This window comes from Balaenoptera ricei, chromosome 14, assembly GCF_028023285.1.
Source record: "Balaenoptera ricei isolate mBalRic1 chromosome 14, mBalRic1.hap2, whole genome shotgun sequence".
NCBI classification, from domain to species: Eukaryota; Metazoa; Chordata; class Mammalia; order Artiodactyla; family Balaenopteridae; genus Balaenoptera; species Balaenoptera ricei.
In genome coordinates this window covers 2,152,356-2,173,084 of record NC_082652.1, presented here as the reverse complement: position 1 = coordinate 2,173,084, position 20,729 = coordinate 2,152,356, and the positions used below count along the sequence as shown (strand labels likewise).

Sequence of the window (20,729 nt, the reverse complement as noted above, 5' to 3'; positions counted from 1 at the left end):
TTTGGCAGGTTCTGTCCAGGAGCCCAGGGATTTCAGCAACCGTAGTGGAATCATCACCTCCCCGATCTTTTCCCTCCTTGCTCTCAGCCCCAAAGGCTCTCAGTGCTGGGTGTGGGAAAGGGCAGATCACATAAGGTTTTGCAAATTTTCAAGACATGCGCTTTCTTTCAACTGCCATGGAATCAACCCCTTGCAAAGGACATGCCTCTCCTAATCTCCGGGTCTTTTTTCTCTCCCTTTTTGCATAGAGCAAAAATCTTTTGAGAAAGAGCTCCGTTTGCTCCCAACAAGGCCCCTGCCCCAGGCCAGCCTGGTCGGGCGCATCCGGCGTTGCTGCCCTCCTGTGGGGGCCCCATCATCCAGTCACGCATTGAAATGGAGAAGAAGAACTTTATGGAGAAGGTGCTCAGGGCCTGGCTTTGCTCCAGGAACAGAGCCAGGAAAGGGGCGGGGCAATGGGGGAGGATGGAGTCAGGGCGGGAAGGGAGGACAGGGGTCCCGAGAGGCGAGGGCAGCTGCACGCTGCAGGGCTGCGACCAGGGAGGGCGCCAGGCTTTGGGTAAGTGAGCTGGAGCTGGGCTGGTGGGTCCTGGGGATGGTTTGGGGATGGTGCTGGGACCTGACTTCGATTTGGATGGTACTGCTCTGGCCACCCTGTGAAGAACAGGCGAAAACAGCACAGTGGGAGGTGGTGACCAAGAGGAGGCGAGTGCCAGAACCCCGGCCCTGTGACGCTGTCACTTGTCCCTTTGGGCCCCTCACAGCCTCCAACCTCTCCCGCTCTTGCTGCTTTCCTGGTGACAAAGATGACCGTGTCTCCTGATGGCTGTTCACAGCCTGCCCATCAGCTACCCAATTCCACCCTCAGAAATGGGGCGAAAGGGACAAGCCCATCCACAGCCCACACTCTCCCCTCTGGACCACAATCCAGCTCCCCAGACCCTGGAATTCCCCGTCTCAAAGTCCCCAAGCTCCCCCACCAGCTCCTGCACAGGCCTCCTCCCTAGTCTGCCCCCCAGAAGGGCAGGTGGCACCCCTGGGGTGTACCCCCTGGAGAGGGTGGGCAGCCGAGGAGAGGGCTGTTTGCAGGGTGCCATGGACAGAACCTGGACGTGAACTTGGGGTGTCTCCACGTGTGCAAGGCCCCGGTGATGAGGCTCGTCCCCAGGTCAGAAGGAAGGACGGCGGGCCCCCCGAGGCCAGTGCGAGTGCACGGCCCTTCACCCACTCCAGGCAGCAGGAGAGACTGGCCTGAAGCCCGGCAGGCAGGCAGGAGACAAAGATGGGAATTTCACGCCCTGAAATTATAAACGGGGCCTCCTCTACCCACAGGTAGCATCAGTGCTATTGGTCACCTCCTTCAAATACTCTAGGGTAGGGCAGGCTGAATAATGTTGCCCAAAGATGTCCACCTCCCAGTCCCTGGGGCCTGTGACTACATCCCCTTACACGACAAAGGGACCCTGCAGCTGTGATTAAGTTAAGGACGTTGAGATGTGGAAATCATCCAAGTGGACGCAGCGTAATCACAGGGTCCTTATAAGAGGGAGGCAGGAGATCAGAGAGGAGAGAGGATGTTAATGGCTGGCTCTGCAATTAGCATCTTCTAATAAGAGGGAGGGGCTGGGAGCAGCTGCCAGGAGGTGGGGAAGGCAGGGAAGGGTCCCCCCAAACCCTTCCGAAAGGCAGGCAGCTCTGCTGACCTTGATTTTAGGCCTGTGTGACTCATTTTGGATCTGACCTCCTGAACTGTAAGAGAATACATTTGTTTTATTTCACGTTGGGACAATTTGTTACAGCAACAATAACAAACTAATTCACAGAGCTTCTCACCATCGGTGCCAATCACATTTTGGGCCACTTATTTCTTTGCCGTGGAGGTGATCCTGTGCATCGTAGGAGACTTAACAACATCCCCAGCCTCTGCCCACGCGATGCTAATAGCCCGCTCCCCGGTCCCAGCCAACAAAAATGTCTCCAGACTGTCAAATATCTCCTGGGGGCATAGTCACAGACACTGTCCTTCATGCTGACTTTACTCCAATAGACCCTCAGCAAAGCCCCCGGGTGTACCCTGGATTCCCAACCCATCCGCCACTGAATTCACCAAACCCTGACTTTCCCAAGCTTTACAGGTAGAGAGTTGAATGAAGCACGGTTTTTGCCTCAGAGAACGTGCAGTCAGTGGTCGAGGCAGCTGCTGAAATGAATAATTACATGGTGGTATCTCATTCCTTTACGGCTATGTTCTAAACTCAGAGCAAATGGTAAAAAGCAGCATGGTCAGGGTTAGCCTTGGCCTTTCCTCCAGAGAGTGTCAGGTGGACACACGGGGGCATCTTACATGCCACCAGCACTGGGTAGAGATCTGCCACCTCCTGAGAGCCACACGAGGGGCGTGGTTCCCCTTCAGGGCCAGCAGTGAGAGAATAGGGCATCTTCACTCTTAAACTGAGATGTAATTCACATACCATAACATTCACCCTTTTAAAGTGTACATTTCAGAGGTGTTGGTACATTCACAAGGTTGTGTAATCATCACACTAATTTCAGAACATTTTCATCATCCCGAGAAGAAACCCCGTATCTATTTCCCACCTCACCCTAGTCCCCGCCAACCACTGATCTGCGTCCCCTCAGAGTTCTAGAAATTTCCCCCAAATAAGGTATAGATGGAGTTAAAATCACTTCCTGATGCAGGAGGGTGGGTGGGTGCAGCATAGCGATCTGTTCCATGCGTGTGAAATACAAAGGCTTAATCTAGGTACTAGATTGTAGGACTGCAGGTGATGATTATTTTATTCTTTTATGTTTAAATTTTTTTTCCCACTACGAGAATCCAATAAAATGTTAACACTCAAAAAAAAAAAAAAAAGCCAAAGAATTCATTCAGCTTAACTCAGTAACATCAATAGCAAATCAACCCACCCATTAAATATTGAAGGAGATCCCAGCTCATCAAGAATGCATAAAGCTGTCCAATTACCTGCAACCTGATAAAGCAATTTTCTGACTTAGCTATTCTCTTTATGACAAAGGTCGTTAACCGTCTGAAGAACAGCTTAAAATTCATGAAGTTTGAAAAACCAAAGGTAGACACCTCTGGTCTTCAACATAAGCCCAATTTCCATTCCGGAGCGCTGCCTACCATCTCTTGCTCAGCAGTGTTTAACATTCTAAGAAATGAAAATGCATAATAGGTTTTACAGGATCGCTTCCAGAAACATTCAAATTTTGTTATTTATTGCTTTGTATACCACAGAAAGGGTAAAAGCAGCGCCAAGAGCCCTTAATTTTGATGATTTTTGAAACTCAAAAGGAGTTTCAACCACATTCTGCTTTGGAATCCCGCAGCCCCTCCTCCCTCACGCTCACCCTCAGGAAAGTCGAAGTGGAAGCCCATCCTACCTTTAGGACCTGTTCTAGGTTCTCCAGCTTGGCTTGGAGCTGGTGTTTCTCCTTCACGGCCAAATCGCGTTCTCTGGTCACTATGGTGAGCGCGTGTTTAAGCCGAGCATACTCTGCTTTCACCTACAAGTAGCAAGGATGGAGAGAAGGGGCTGTTTACAACATGCATGGGAGCTGCGGTGGGTATTTGTCCCCAGCTGTCATCTGTCACCTCCCCTTTTTGGAGACTCTTCCCCTCCGTCATCCTCAGTCATGGACTTCATGGTGGGTCCACTCCTGCTGGGGTGAATACGTGGGACCAAAGGCTGGCCAATCAGCACACGGCCTCCCTCTTCATCCCGCCCATCCTCGCCACGGCCACAGTGATTGGCTCAGGACTGGGAATGTGACCCAGGTCTGGCCAATCAGTGTAATCCCATGCCCTGGATACGGTGATTGGTTGGGGCAGGGCACAGGACCCAGTCGCATCCACAGAGAATGAGATATTGGCCTTGTGTAGGAATCTGGGAAGAGACTCTCTCTTTTGCCCTCTGGACTTGGAAAGTTGAGGACAAAGGCTGGAGCTACAGTGCCATGTGCCATCATGAGGGAAGAACTCATCTGAGAATAGAGCCAAGAGATGCAGAGGGAGAAGCAGGGTCCTGATGACATCATTTGAGCACCTAGATCAAGCTGTGCCTGAAGCTAATGTTTTCCTTTCCTATTACTTGGGCCAATAGATTCCCTTGGTTTGCTTGTACCAATTTGAATTGTCTTCTGTCCCTTTGAACTGAAAGTCCTAACAGACACAAAATGTTATCCGAATTGTCGAGCCATACTAATTTCTGTTGTCTAAAATTTTCACCCCTGTCTTAAAAGTGGACAAAAATGGCAACAAGCCTCCACATGGATTAGAATGATGGGTGTTCCAGTAACCTCAGAAATCATGTCCATCCTAAGCCCACAGCCCCCAGGACCACGTTTAGAACTTATCTGGGAGGCTCCACTAATTCTCAATCTCTCCTCTAGCTTCTTTGAAACAGATAAGGGCAGCCATTGATGAGAAAAGTTATCTGATTTATTTTCCTTTATTTTTCATTGTGCAGCATATTTTAACCCAGCCACAGGATTTTAATTTCTTTCCCTCCTCCCCAAACCTTACAACATGAATTATGTCTTCAATAACAGACTGTCACAAAGTCATGTTTCTTTTAGCTACAGAAGTCCTGTTTCAAATGCTTTAGGTACAGAGTGTTCGTTTAACCTGACAATTTCTGTGGCATAGAAAGAAAGGAAGGCACCCACTTGGCATTCCTAAATGGAACAGGGTTACATGGAAGCTGTTATTAAGAGGTCATAGAGAGGTCTGATTCACAGAAGTATTTTCACGCCATTTTGCTACAGCATGATGCATCAGGCAATGAACGTGGGGAAAAATTCAAATGCTCCCGTGTGAAAATGTCATGACCTATAGGAATTAAGCAGTACCCACATTTGAACCTCAACACTGGGTTTGCTGAAAAGCCATCACTTCTCATGTTCTGGCTAATCAAGGAAACTAGACTTGGGAGTAGTGTTTGAATACCCCAAGTCCAGTCTCATACAGTAGCCAGCATAAGCTCTCCGGAATAAAAATCAGATCTTGCTGCTTCCTGATTGAAACCTCCCGGGGCTGCCATGGAAATTAGAATAAAATCCAAACTCCTGATGTGGCCCCAAAGTCCTGTAGCATCTTGCCCACCCACCTCTCTGATCTGACCTGCAACCATTCACCATGCTCAGCCATCCTGGCCTCTTTTTGTCCCTTGAACAAGCCAAGCTTATTCCCGCCCCAGGGCCTTTGCACGTGCTCTTCCCATTGTGGCACATCCCTACCCAGCTCCCACTCCACCCCCCATCTCTGCCAGTCTGGCTCCTTCTCATCAATTATGTCACTCCTCAGACAAGCCCTAGGGTACCAAAATCCTCCCCACCTGTCTGCCTCCTCTCCCCTCACTGCTTTGCCCTGCTTTATTTTCCACGGGCGTTTATCACTATGTGAAATTATCCTATGAGCGATTTACGTTTTTCTTGGGGTTTCTCCTCATTAGAATGTAAGCTCCGATGCGAAAGGAGTTTTCTTTTGCGATCCGATTCCCTGTCGTCAGAGAGGAGAAGCAGAATGAACAGCCAAAGTCCACATAAGTCAGGTGTTTCCAAGAAACTCAGATTCACGCGTTGTAGGGAAGCCGCCGACTTGGGTTTCGGGCTCCGTTTGCTGACCTCATTTATTTCCGTACATTTAGTTTTTATCCAGTCCCTTATAAGAGCACCGGGCAGTCAGGAATCACCCTCCCAAGGGCACTGACCAGGCCTTTGGCCAAGAATAGCCAATCCCCAACCTGCAGACACACCACAACCCAGACGTGACTCTGGTAACTGGCTGGCAGGCACCAGACCTGCTCTCCCACAGGGATGTTGCCAATGGTGGTTAGGACAGACATCAGAGGGTCAGGCCCGCCCATAAATCCCGCTTACCCCACGTGGAGCTAAAATGCTGTGCTTTTGTTGTGGGAAATACTGTGTTCATTGTATATAGTAACTTAAAGCAATACTGTTGGGGGAAAAAAACAAGCTTTATTTGTCTTGAAGACAATGCTTTAAAGGATAGCAGCTGTGGATGAGGAAGAATCTGCCTGCCGTGGACTTCTGGGCAACTAAAAGTCTCCAGAGGTCGTTGGCATTTGCACTTTAATACATCTAATACACTTCATCTCATGCCAAGATTGTGGTTTTGCATTTCTTTGACTTAAAATTTTCCATTGTGTCCCCTTTATGTTTATCGGAATGATTAAGGTCACTTCCCTGGTTTGCAACAATGGAAAGAAAGTCTGTTGGTAAGGAGACAAAAGGATTGATTTGGGGAGAGACTGAGGTAGGCTGAATAAAGACCCCACAAGGATGTCCACATCCTAATCCTGGAGCCTGTGAATGTGACCTTATATGGCAAAAATGACTGGGAAGGGGTGATTAAGATAAGGATCTTGAGATGGGGAGAGTGTCCTGGATTATCCTGGTGGGTCCAGTGTAGTAATGACAAGGGTCCTGATGAGAGGAAGGCGGAGAATCGGGTCAGAAAAGAGAGATTTTAAAGATGCTATACTGCCGGATTTGGACAGGGAGGAAGGGGCCATGAGCCAAGCAAGGAATGCGGGCACCTCTAGGAGCTGGAAAAGGTGAGAACACAATTCTCTCCTGGAGCCTCCAGAAGGAATGAGCCCTGCCGACACCTTGATTCTAGGACTTCTGACACTGACCAGTCTGGTTCCAGTGACTCCACAATTAAGAAGGGAAAAGAAAAAGAAAGCGTTGGAAACATGAGGTTAAATTAGTCTTGGAAATCTCAAAGACTAATCTCTCACATGAAAAAATACCTGTTTGTGAAAATCTCTGCTCTTTCCCAAGAAATGAAAATTCTCCACTGTCACTGGTCACGTCTCCCTCCAGCTCAGCTCCCTTAACTCGCCCACACCCATCTAAATGGCCCTTAGTAACGCTCCCCATTGCTTTTCGAGGTGTATCATCTCTTTCCGGCAGGGACCCAGACTGAGATGCCGTGTGACCCCATTCTCCATGACAGGCCAGCGGGAATCTCTGGCGGACAATGACCCCACATGAACACGACGCTTTATAAGAAAGGTTGGGCTGCTCCAGCTGCAGCGAGGATGGGACCCTCAGCAACGTTGCGGTGACCGCAAGAGCCGCGGCGACCGCAAGAGCCACGGTCCCCGCGGGGCGGCGCTGCAGGGGAGCAGGAGCCCGTGTCCCCGTCCGTCTCCAGCAGGTGCCTCTGCCCTGGGCTCTGGATCTTCTAGTCGCACGAGAACAAGAATGCCCCCTGGGTGTTTACGTCACCCAGCCTGGGCCCCTGCTACCTGCAGCTGAAAGAACCGCAGCTGATTCTCGCAGAGAAGGGGGCTCTCTCTGATTTGGGAACAGCCGATCTTGTCTGGAAACAGGACCGAGGCTCCAAACAAAAAACACTCTAAACGTCAGCTCAACGGTCTGGTTGCAGCGCTGCAGTCTCAGGACCTCAGTCCACTGCCCAGCCGGCCTTTCCAGCCCTGCCCGTCCCAGGAGCCTTGGAGGAGAGGCCCATCGGCTTACAAGTCCCTTGGTCCCCGGCTGCCCAGTGTCTGGAGCTCAAAGCCGGTCACGTTCCTGACCAGAGAACCCCACAGAGCCACACCTATGTCCTGGCACCTGGACTAGAACATTCTCCTGGGAACTCAGCCAGGTTACCTACTAAAGGAGAAAGAGGTCTCGGACTAGCAGAAAGGATGGAAAGAGATTTTCACCAAGACCTATAGACTCCCCTCCTCCACAAAAAAGAAAAAAAAGTTCTTAGATGCTCAAACTTAAAAGCCCAGACAATTCCTCCTAAGATGGAAAGCTAAGAACAGTGGACCCTTACAAGATTTTGTTTTTTAATAAAGGAAAAATAGATAATGATACTCAGGTGTGCCTGCTGGGCTTTTCCAGCCAAAGGTATGTGGCTCCACGAATCCCAAACGTCCGCGTGTGGCATCCGACAGATGCCCAGTTTTCTCAGTAATAAGATGAAGAAGAGGGAGAACCAGCTAGCGAGTGGCATGACCATTGTTCATACCAGTCATTTGTAACCGAACCCGGAATTCCAGCCAACCTCAGATTTCTGGCCAGCAGGTAAGAAGAGTTCACAGGTCATAGGTTCACAGGTCATGAACTTAACACCCCCCCCAGTATCTGGCTTCAGAACATGGGTACCACCGTGTCCTGCTTGCTGCCCGGGACCCTCCCACCGCACACAGACACAGCGGCGCATTCCTGACTCGGGCACCAGATCCAGCCACTCGACTCGTCTCTATATCAAAATACAGATTTCGGTGGCAGCCACAGTAGCACCAGGTGGGAGAGTAGCTTAAAACATTTGGCAACAGTTACTCAATGAGAAAGTAGCCTGAACCTCCAGTTAGCTACCAGAACAGCTGCCCAGTCTGGGGGGGAGCTTAATGGGCTCCTTTGAACCCAGGCAAGTAAGAAATTTGAAATCAGTTTAAAAAAAAAAAAATTTGGTTTGCAGGCTTCGAGGGCATTGACCCCATCCTTTGCGCTGTGTCCTGCATTCCCAGCTCATTTGTTGCCTTCCACAGGGCTGCCTGCCCAGGGGAATTCAATGCAATATTCCAGATAGTCCAATATTCAATTTTGCACCTAAGAGGCAATCCCTTCTGGGCAGGCTTCAGGGAAGACACTGATTCTGCATCCCTTTGCCTCAATAATTAAGAGCTCTGATCATTAAATGTGCTTACTTAATCAAGGCGACTAAAAAGCAGACTGCAAATCCAAGCCCGAATCATCTGGGGGAATTGGGAATTCCCAGATGTCTTCCAGAGAACCAGGAAGGTTCCTCGTGTTTCTACAGGTCACAGGGGTGGCCCCCCAGTGGATCTGGTGCTGTGGTTGAATGCTTTCAGCAGCAGCACAAACCGACCTGCCCTTTGTACATCCCCAAGTTACCCTGGGACACAGACACTGGTCCCTGAGGGCAGTCTTTTTTTTTTTTTTAACATCTTTCTTGGAGTATAATTGCTTTACAATGGTGTGTTAGTTTCTGCTTTATAACAAAGTGAATCAGCTATACATATACATATAGCCCCATATCTCCTCCCTCTTGTGAGTCTTTTAATGCTGAAGGGAGCTCATTTTCTGGGCCTTGAAGCTTTGTTTAAAAGACCACGATGGGGCTTCCCTGGTGGCGCAGTGATTAGGAATGCTCCTGCCAATGCAGGGGACACAGGTTCGAGCCCTGGTCCGGGAAGATCCCACATGCCACGGAGCAACTAAGCCCACGAGCCACAACTACTGAAGCCCACGCGCCTAGAGCCCGTGCTCCGCAACAAGAGAAGCCACTGCAGTGAGAAGCCTGCACACTGCAACGAAGAGTAGCCCCCGCTCGCGGCAACTAGAGAAAGCCCGCGCGCAGCAACAGACCCAATGCAGCCAAAAATAAATAAAATAAATAAATAAATAAATTTATAAAAGGCCACAGTGTGGAGGCAGCAGGGGAACAAGTTTCAAATCTTAAAGTGAAAAAATAATGTCGGATTTGGTGAGAGTTCTATGGGAGCAGGGGTACCCATCAGGGTAGCTAGAGAGCCAGGTCCAGGAACGAGATGGTGGTGGTACCCACCACCTGGGTCTGCTGTCACCAAGCAGGGACCACACTCCGGGTGTAGGAACCCAGCTTAGGAGCAGACAGACGCGCACATGGAGTGATCTGAGCGAAAGAGAGAAAGCCAAAAAAAAAAAAAAAAAAAAAAGGGAAAAAAGAGAAAGAAAGAGAGAAAGCCATCCCAGCATCCCAGGATCAACCCTTCCTCTGGCCAGCTCGCCCAGCCCTGTCGTCAGCCCGCCTCTGATGCCGGAAGCACCACCATTTTTTTTCATCATTGTTCCTGTTTAAATAAAAAGACTCTTGGGCTGAGAAGGTCACTAAGTCTCATTATGGATTCACACCTCAGTGTGAGTGAGTTTATCAGAGACTTTCCTGTTTGGAAGGAAAAAGGACAGAGGACACAGGGCCTGGCAGGAATAGGGGGCAAGGGGAGCTAAAGGGAGAGTTGGGGGTGTAGAAAAAACACATCTTTTTTTTTAATCGTGGTAAAATACTCATGACATAAAATTTAACGTCTTAACCATTTTTAAGTGTACAGCTCAGTGACATGAAGTACAGTCACATGGTTGTGCAATCATCACCACCAGAACTTTCTCATCTTCCCAAACTGAAACTCTGTCCCCATTGGACACCAACTCCCCCTCCCCCTCCTCCAGCCCCAGCACCCACCATCCTACTTTCTGTCTCTAGGCATCTGACTGCTCTAGGGACTTGATATAAGTGGAATCCTACAGGACTTGTCCTTCTGTGACTGGCTTTTTTCACTGAGCAAAATGTCCTCAAGGTTCACCCATGTTGCAGCACATTGTCAGAATTTCCTTCCTTTAAAGGCTGAGTAATAGTCCGTTGTATGTATACACCACCTTTTGTTATCCATTCATTTGTAGATGGACACGGGTGGCTTCCACATTTTGGCTATTGCGAATAATGCTGCTATGAACAGGAGTGGACAAATACTGCTTCTCAATCCTGCTTTTAATTCTTTTGGGTGTATCTCCAGGAGTGGAATTGCTGGTTCTTGGTGTGATTCCATTTTTAATGTGTTAAGGATCTGCAATCCTGTTCTCCGTAGTCCCTGCACCATTTTACATTCCCACCAACACTTGCTATTTTCTGAAAAGCACAACTTTTGGGGGGAAAAAAAAAGAAAAAAAAAAAGGCCAAACAGGAAGGCAGGAAAATAAGTGTGAAATCAAGAAAGCTCTAATTTTTATAGTAAACTGAAATATGCTTTGGTAAATCTGTGAAATTAGTGACTCCAAACCACCAACCAATCATTAACTAATGTTTACTCTGAGCACCCACTATGTGTCCTGTTATATCAGGTGCTGAGGGTACAGGGATGAATATGAAGGCAAAAGACCTCTGCTACCTGGGAGGTGACATTCTTACGGGGCGGGGGGGGACAGACACACACATTAGTGAAGACACATGATCGACCAAGTAATAAGAGACACAAGAAGACAAAAGCCAGGTGAGGCCACATAGTTAAAAGGAGGAGGAGGGAGGGACGCAGAGTGGGAAGCAGGGAAGGTCTGGCTGAGGAGGTGACTCTTAGGCTGACATATGAAGGGCGAGAAGCTGACGGCCATTGGAAAGGAAGGGAGTAGAGCTCTAGGGAGGGAAAGTCACTGCACGCCCAGGCAGGCCTGGTGGTCAGAGGAGCAAAAAGAAGTTCAGGGTGGACAGAACTTCAGGGATCAAAGGTCGAGAGGCAGGTGACAAGGCCGAGCAAGATGGCGGCCATGGGGAAGGGTTGCATTCTTATTTTGGGAGGAAGTTTACTCAGAGGAGCAAACACCGTCTGGTGTGAATCACCAGATCACTCTTGATCCTGCCGGAAAATGACTGTAGGATGTCAGGAAGGGTGCTACGCAGGCCACTTCAGCATCTGGGCCAGAGAACATGGCGGCCTGCATTGGTGGGACACAGTGGGCATGTGCTGTTGAGAGTGAGGAAAGGAAGAATCCAGGACCGCTCCCAGCGTCTCGGCCTGAGCAGCTGGGCGACGGCCAGTCACTGGGATGAGTAAACGAGGAGAGGCAATGGTTTGGGGACCGGACATGGGAAGTTTTGTCCTGGCCCCGATGTGACCGAATAGATGTCTAAGTAGGGATACCTAGCAGACAGCAAACGAGACGTTTCCCAAGTGCTTCGTGCAGTGGCCACATGATGAAATATGAGAGGCGGGACCCACGGTCCCGGCCACCCTCCTTTGGGTGGACTGCAGTGAGTCACCCCTCTTCGCCTTCCCCAGCCCCCCTCCCGGTGACCTGTCAACAGTGGCCGTCGGTTACCTTGTCCAGCTGCCGGGCCCTTGCGGGAAGGCCTGCATGATGGGGTCTCAGGCGATGGTCTCCTTGGGCAGCATCCTTCAGCACATTTTCCTAGAACAAAAGGAAAGGGCATCGTGAGATGAAGCCCCAACTTCCACAGACATGTGGAACACAGTGGTGAAGGGTTCTGATTTGAAATTAGACCTGGGTTGGGTGTGATTCTGCGATTCACAAGACTTGTGGTGTTGGACCGGTTTCTTCTCTTCTTTCCGAGCCATGAGTTTCCTACTCTATAAAACGGGAGGAATGATACTTTACGATGATGTTACAAGCAGATGATAAAATAATATCTATAAAGCCTGTAGTGAAGTGTCCAGAAGATAATTCACATCCGATACATGGTGTGCTGACCTGCATTACACGTTTGTGTCCTAAAGAGGCAACAGAACTGTCCTCCAACTGGAGTTTATGTCACGCTTTGACCCGCCCCCTTTCCTCACAAACACCGCTCCAAACACATTGCCATAATAAACAATAGGTAAGTGTCTTGCTCCAAAAGAAGATAAAAATCTACGAGGACTGTGGATGGCTGGAACACGTGTGGTGGTGGAACTCCCAGGACCCGCCAGACTCTGAGTCCAGAAATGGGCAGAGAGAATTAGGACCCCAATTTTTCTTGCTACGCAGGACTGGAAGTGTCCCACTTGAGGCTAGAGACCTGAGCAAAGGTCACCACCTGACCCGAGACTGAGGTCAAGTCCCCAACCCCCAAAGAAGGCTGCCCAGAGCTCTAGCTCACGTAAGGTAATTCCCTGGAGAGGCAGAGGGACCAGAGCCCCTGGCTCAGTGATGCCACCTGTGCAGGAAGTCTGAGCTACCAGTAATAAAACCTGATTCAAGACTGGGAGCATCCACAGGGTGGGATAGGACTACAAAGAAGTAAGACGGGGCGGGTGGGGATGAGCACAGAAAGAGATAGATTGGGGGTAAAAAATCTCCCATGAAAGGTGAGTCTGAAAATAGAAATTCCAAAACACAGAAGGAAAACTCACACTACTAAAGAGATTTAACAAAATCAGTAACCAGGGTGAATTCACTCCAGAAGAAATAAAAATGACAAAGCAATCTGACAATGACATCAGTGAGCAAGTTGAGGATCCTCGCAAAGATAAAGGAAGGGATGACATCCATTCAAAAAGCATAAGGAAGAAACAACAGGGACAATTAGTGGCCCACTGTGGAAGGTGACAGCAATGGCCACCAGTAGTCAGGTCTGCAGTTTTCTTGTTTGCTTGAAAACAAGTGTGTTCTCTGTTCACCTCCTAAGTGAGTTACTACCTGGGGAGCACCCATGTCTGAACTGACCTGGGAATCTCCTCTGCAATACTTCGAGAGCTCTGAATTTGGGCTCATTCACACTCAAGTTAGGAAAGGGGCAGGAATCACACGGTTTTGAACACCTCCCACAAGAAGAAAGGCTCCTCCTGGCTGTTTTCAGGTCCCGTATTTCAGTCAAGCCCCCTTCCCCTCGGCCACCATCATTACGATCCCCTCCTCTCCATGGCATCTCCCAGGTTTCCATGGTGATGAAGCACAAGGAAGCAATCTCCACACGCCTCACCCGTGGGGTCTGGTTCTGGAAAACAATGATCCCCAACCTATGGGAAAGTGCTTCCCTCCTCTGAGATGTCCCCAGCGGCATAAATTCATGGTTGCCTTTCTTAAGTCAAGCAATTACAGTGGAGTCCCCTGCCAGCTCCTTGAAGAACCTGGAGACATTCTGAGACGTCCCACGTGTGAGAACCACCAGCGATCATAGGGGTGGGTGCACTGATCTAGACACCTGACTCCTGACCTTGGAGGGCTTGGATGCCCCAAGGTGACCTACGGTGGCCGTGTCTCAGGGAGTTTCAGGAGAAACTTTAAAGAGGGTCAGAATGTCAGTTCTGAGGTCAAACTGGCTAAATACAAACTCTAGCTCCTCTGTGTGTAAGTCCTGTGACCTCTGGCAGGTTGTCCGACATCTCTACGCTCTCTAAGACGGAAGGATGTAAAAGCGTCTACCCAAGCAGCCTTTGGGAGGATTAAACGAGATGGTTCTCGTAGAGCACCAAGCACTTCCCTGCGCATGATGGCAGCTCAAGCAGGGGTCCCCTTCCCCACTGGAGGCACCACTGTCACTGCTCGCACCTTCCGCATTCTGCCATATCCACCCAGTCAGTTCCTACCATCACCTCCCTCGGCACCTCCCCTAGAAAAGTGGATTGCAAGAAGGGAACACCGGGAAGACAAGCAGTGCTGACTCTTTCATCCAGTTTTACGGTGGTTGTAGAAAAGTTACATTCATCTGTTTTATCTATATTCCATCTCAGTGATTCAAGGTCAGCTGCTTAACCTGATAAAATCAATCTTCGCAAGAAAAAAAGCCCAGGATCTAAATCCAGTCCAGGAAGCACCGATCCACAGAGTCACCAGGCAAAAGGGGGGACACGTGGCCATCGCTTCCCCAAATCAGTCCAAGCATGAATCCGCGATTGGGGTACAGCTTACTGTACTGGTTCCCCAACCGAGAGGAGCTAGGAACAGAAAGAAAAGCAAACGCATCACCAGACGAACAGTCCTCCATCCCACAGAAAACTCCTTAGCAGAAGGTAAAGCCCCTCTTACAGTGATGCTGAAAGAACCCATTCAGCAAGCAACACGTCCAGGTAAAAGCCCAAAGAAGGGTGAAGATGCCACTGAAGCCACACAGACTCTGTGATTTCTTTGCCAGATTATAGCATCTCATTTATCCAGACTTGTCGTTTACCCCTGAAAAAGCCCAGAGGTGGGCATGGGGCAGGGGACACATGTGGTCTCGCCCTCAGTGTTGCAGTGACAGCAGACATGGGTCCTCCCGCCCTTTGGAGTAACAGAGCACGGGTGCTCTTCAGGCATGCACGCATCTTGCATCGCTTGGGGGAAAATTCAGAAAAAGCCCAAGGCTCACGCTTCCAGTCCTATTCAGATGCTGAGAAGCAGCAAGACTTACCCTGGAAGCTTTCATCATTGACACCGTGCAGGACCAGAGCTGCCCACCCGGGGAAGCTGTCACCGCTCCAATTAAATCTAGCCCCTCTGGATTAATCAGTGCCACCAAAGCAGGGCTGTCAAGCAAGAGACGGAACGCCTTACGTACTGGTCGCACGCTTGAGACCAGAAGGCCCCCCAAAGATGTGGGCTTTTGGTTGCAACACGACAAAATGAGACTCGCCAACAGGCGCGGGTGCACAAGCTATGACAATTCACAGGAGAAGGAGGAGGAGGAGGAGGATGGGGCGGACTTAATATAATCTGACACTCCTGCTGAGTAACGAGGTTTCTCACAGCCTGGGGTAAGGCGGCCGGACACACCAGCGCCCAGATCACAGGTGTGCACACACACGTCCCCGCTACAGTGTGATCTGTGCCACGCTGGCTTCCCCTGTGCTGGGGGTTTGACACTGTTGACTACTGACCACATCTGAGGGCCCAGGAATTGAATCTGACAGCCCACGCCCACCGCCTGGAGATGCAACGCCAGTGACTCATGCATCACTAGGACCGTGATAACCAAGAACTCTCCGAACACCAGCTGTACGAAATCACCCTTTAAGCTCCGTCTTCTTGACCTGAAATAACGATCGCTAAGAGAGAAAAACCAGCCTCTGGGTATCTGTTCACTTCTTCGGAAATGGTCCAGCTTTCCTGTCCTTGGGAGATTCTCAACATCGTGATGGGAGCAAGTTGAGTCTTGGATACTTTACATTTAAAGCCATCCAAGTAAGAGGGTTTAGGATTCACCAAACAGTGGACGCATGAGACAGGGTCTACCCTGTAGGAATCAAAACACACAGTTTGTTGAATCTAGTTGTCTGCAACCACAGATAGAAAAGGGCACAGTCCTTACTTCCACTGTGTAGATGAACATTTGGAGGTGAGGACCAGCTCCCAGAAGGCTGATCAGAGAGTTCTGGTACTGAGTTGAGGACACCTGGCTTCACCAGTTACCCCTGAAGCCTGAGTCATGGGAGTGAGTGCAATCTGCCAGTGAGACTAAAGGGAGGACCCAGGACAGAGTGAGAGAAACACAGATATTAAAATGGGCAGAAGAAGAGGCTCCTGCAAAGGGCTGGGCAGGAGTGATGGGAAAAAAGGTGTGTGATGTCCTATAAGCTAAGGAAGCACAAACTTGAGGATGAGGGTCCACAGCATCAAATGCTGCCCAAGTCAGGTGAGGACCATAAGATAGACATGGTCTTAGTGGGTGTGGCATTGAAGACGTCCCCCATGACCTCAAGAGAGGTGCTGAGAGAGAACCCTCCTACACTCTTGATGGGAATGTAAACTGGTGCAGCCACTATGGAGAACACTGTGGAGGTTCCTCAAAAAACTAAAAATAGAGCTACCATATGGTCCAGCGATCCTATTCCTGGGCACATATCCGGAGAAAGCTCTAATTCAAAAAGATACATGCACTCCAGTGTTCATAGCAGCACTATTCACAATAGCCAAGACATGGAAGCAACCTAAATGTCCATCGACAGAGGAATGGATAAAGAAGATGTGGCACATATATACAATGGAATATTACTCAGCCATAAATAGGATGAAATAATGCCATTTGCAGCTACATGGATGGACCTAGAAATGATCATACTAAGTGAAGTAAGTCAGACAGAGAAAGGTAAATATCATATGATAGCACTTATATGTGGACTCTATAAAAAAATGATACAAATGAACTTATTTACAAAACAGAAATAGACTTACAGACATAGAAAACAGACTTATGGTTACCAAAGGGGAAGGGGGGGAGTGATAAATTTGGAATTTGGGATTAGCAGATACACACTACTATATAGGTAAAACAGATAAATAACAAGGATCTACTGTGTGGCACAGGGAACCATACTCAGTATCTTATAATAACCTATAATGGAAAAGAATCTGAAAAAGAATATATAAATATATATGCATAACTGAGTCACTTTGCTGTACACCTGAAACATTGTAGATCAACTCTACTTCAATAAAAAAATTAAAAGTTTTCAAAAAAAATAAAACAAAAATAAAAATACAAAGACAGGTGCTGAGGATGGACTAGCAGAGGTCACCGTATGACAGACGGAAGAGGTCCAGAAACTGAGAGTCGGTAGCTCTTGGAAGAATACTGGGTTGAACAGGAGCAGCGAGACCAAGATGAGCCTCCGAGGGACGTGGGCGGCCGCGGGGAGGCGGAGGAGATGCAGGCTGTGGCAGCAGCAGTGGTAGGTGACAAAACCCAGTGGCTCCACCCTCCTCCTGCAGGTGAGTGGATGTCGGCGGGTGATGGAAACAGGGACACTCGCGGGAAATCCAGTGAAGGCTGCAGGTGGTGACGCTCACGCGAGCAGCAGGCCACACTGGGAAGGAGCGAGGGCAGGAGAGAAGCACAAAGCACTTGGGGGATGAGACCGCGTGAGGGGAGATGAATGCACATTCAATTACGTCGCCGCTGCAATGCACGGAGCTCCTACTCTGAGCCAGAAGCTGACCTAAGCTCATTGCTTTCTTGTTTTTCTTTTTAAAAGCTCATCCAATTCTCACAACATCTCTGTGAGGTGGACACTACTATCCCCACTTGGTATACGAGGAAACTAAGGCACCAAGGGTTAAGTAACCTGAACAGGTAACCTCCACGTAGCAGGTGGGGCAGCTCCCGAGCATTGGACCACGCTGATCCCTGCACCCCCGTCGCCCCCAATTCTCTTTCTGAAGAGCAAGGTCCTGCAGCTTTCCTGGTCCTGGGAGCTGCCAATGGGCTCAGAAATGCCTCCAGCTGGGAGGAGTGGGTGTCCTGGGAGACCTGGCACAGCGTTCCTCAGGCTGGGGGCTGAAGATACAGTCTTGGGGGGTGGTCTATGAAAAGAAAATTTTGGTATTTTTTATTTCCATGAAATCTAAAAGGAATAAATGTAAGCATATCCCTTGCCTCCTTACCACTCTACTGAATTTCAGTGCCTCTGTGTGTGTGTGTGTGTGTGTGTGTGTGTGTGTATGTCTGCCCTGGCTTGAAGAATTACCATCTTGACTGCCCCAAGATGATGAAAAGATAACAAAGGCTAACGTAAATGGTGCTTTCATACCAAGTGCAAGCCACATGCCTTCACATGTGCTTAAGAATCAAAGATTTTGCAGAAGTTTGAAAGAGATCAACGGTAGGAATGTTGAATCAACTTTCAGGCAGCTGTCACCATCTGCCTAAGTAAAGTAAGTAAAGGGCACCATCTTTACTTACAGAGGAAAATTCAGTTTAAATAAAATAATATCATCCGACACATTAAATTACAATAAGTTTGAATTTTGAACTTTATTGGCGTCTCTCATTTGTTTCTTCCTAACCTGTTCACTTGTGTCGGCTGCATGGTTTAGAAAAGCTGTAAAAATTTTATAAACCAGTTTTATCACTGTGCACATGTAATTACATTATGAATTATAAATATATAATCATACTATGTTCAAATATAATAAAGACTATGTTGTTATAATGTGCAAGTCTAGTAGAATCATATTGTGTAAGAGTGATATAATTACCAATTATAATAATATACAGTAAAAATTATTAAAGTCAACACTGGGATGTGCTTGATAATATTTTTTCTTTCTGAAAAGTCTTCCTGAGTGGCTCTAGCCTAAAGGCATGGGCAGGGAGGATGGAGTAAGTGGAGGAGAGAAAGGAAAGGGGAGGAACAGGAGAGCATGGAGTGCCTGGGGTGAGAGAGCCAGAAGGAAAGGGGGAGGAACTTGCTTTGTTCCTGTCCAGGGTCCTGACCATGGCTGAGCCCCACTCCTGCCCCTTGTGGTCAAGGCCCAGGACAGCATCTAAGTCATCACATGCTTTGGAGAAACACTGGGACTCAGAAGACCTGGGTTTGAGACCTAATTCTAACATTTACCAAGTGTGATTCTGGGCAAATTCTTTAACCCTCTGAGCATTCCTGGCAATTTAAATGAGATAATGCACATAAGCACACTTTGCAATCTGTAAAGGGCAATTTGAATGTGAAAGACTGTTATGTAAATAAAGGGACTGCTTCTGTTTTCCTGTAATGCTCTGGGGTTCAGGGCAGGAAGAAAGATATCCAAATCTCTAAGCCCCCGTCTGTATTCAGAAAAACCCATAAATGTGCACTTGGAATACACGTTATTCCTTGACCTGTTTGATATTCAGGCATCGTGCATATGCCAATAATGCAATTACGGAAAAGCACACCGTGCTATTTAAAAGCTATTTTTCTGATATAGGTTAGAGACGAGCTGAAATGGAAAAATATAACACACCAAGCAGGTTGTAATGCTAACCTCATGACCCGGACAAACATTTGTATTTTAAAGAAGGCGTCTCTCAGTGATTGTATTTCATCAGTTTACATGCACTTACTATGTGTGCTTGGTCCTTCTAATGGTTAAAAATAAGCACAGTGAAATTTATGCTTGATTCCCATTGGTCACTATCGTCAGAACACAGGCTGGCCCCAAAGATTGCTCTTCTCTACCAAAAACGGTGGGATTGGACCTAGGAGAGTTACTCGACACGGGATTAACAAGGGTAGGGGAGCAAGGGGCGAGGAAGAGAGGACAGTTAAAACGTAGAAAAGTTGGAGCTCTCCTACGTTGCTGGTGGGGACATAAAACGGTGCAGCCGCTGTGGAAAAGAATTGGATGTTTCCTCGAAAGGGTTAAACAGAATTACCTTATGACCACGTGATTCCACTCTTAAATATATACCCAAAAGAACTGAAAAGAAGGGGTCCAAACAAATCCTTGTACATAAATGTTCACAGCAGCACTATTCACAATGGCCAAAATGTGGAAAAAACTCAGATAGATGTCCATCAGCTGAGGGACACATAAACAAATTGTGGTCTCTCCATTCAATGGCATGTCATTCAGCCATAAAAAGGAATGAAGCACTGACACCCACTACAAGGCGAACCTTGAAAACATCAAGCTAAGTGAAAGAAGCCAGACACGAAATGTTACATACTGTGTATATTTGATATGAAATATAAAAAATAGGTAAATCCATAAAGACAGAAAGCACACTTGTGGTTGCCAGCGACGGTGGGAGGGGGGAAGGGGGAGTGATTGCTCACTGGATACGGGGTTTCCCTTTGGGGTGATGGAAATGTTTTAGAACCAGATAGAGGTGGTGGTTGTACAACACTGTGAACGTGCTTAAACGCCACTGAATTGTTTACTATAAAATTGTTAGTTTTATGTTGTATGAATTTAACCTCAATTTTTGAAAATTGTCATCAATCCCTCCAGCAACAGAGCCTGAAGTGCTGTGAGAGAAGAGAGGTTATTCCCCAACCATTTCTCCATAAGCTTTTCCGGTTGGAAGTATCTCCCGCATTGAGACCCACTTGGGACAACTGGTCCCCTAGGTGCAAACAACACTGCATCTGGTCCTCAACCAATAAGCAGCAGTCCCCCCCCCCCCAACCCCAGTGCTAGAGGGAAAAGCTGAGACCTGTTAGGTTCACCTCCAATATGGCTCCTGCCAAAGGGACCTTCAGGATCACTTTTTCTATACATGACTTTGGCATAACCTGCTGACTTTGGAACTGAATGCTGGCATACAACGCAACTCTTCCATAGGCTTGTTCAGCATACACAGTGCATAAGAATTTTAAAACCATCTTCCACCTACTCTCCAAAAAGAATTTAAAGATGCCTGTAATAAAATATTTATGCAATAGGGTGGTTAAGAATTAAAAACAGAAAAGAGAGAACAATATATAGAAAAATGTATACCAGGGAATCACATAGAGGATTTTACCCATTGACTGAACATCACATTTGAG

At 48.1% G+C, this 20,729-nt stretch overlaps 1 protein-coding gene across 16 annotated transcripts in view; it reads right to left on the bottom strand.

Moving 5' to 3' along the window:
• Positions 1–20,729, bottom strand: part of RIMBP2 (RIMS binding protein 2) — a 334,699-nt gene that overhangs the window by 107,125 nt on the left and 206,845 nt on the right. For all 16 annotated transcript variants that reach the window (XM_059894767.1, XM_059894761.1, XM_059894759.1 and 13 more), the window contains 2 exons: positions 11,881–11,970; positions 3,409–3,531 (listed from right to left, as the gene is read on the bottom strand). In XM_059894767.1, coding sequence (XP_059750750.1) covers positions 3,409–3,531; positions 11,881–11,970 — 213 coding nt within the window. The remainder of the gene's footprint in view (positions 1–3,408; positions 3,532–11,880; positions 11,971–20,729) is intronic.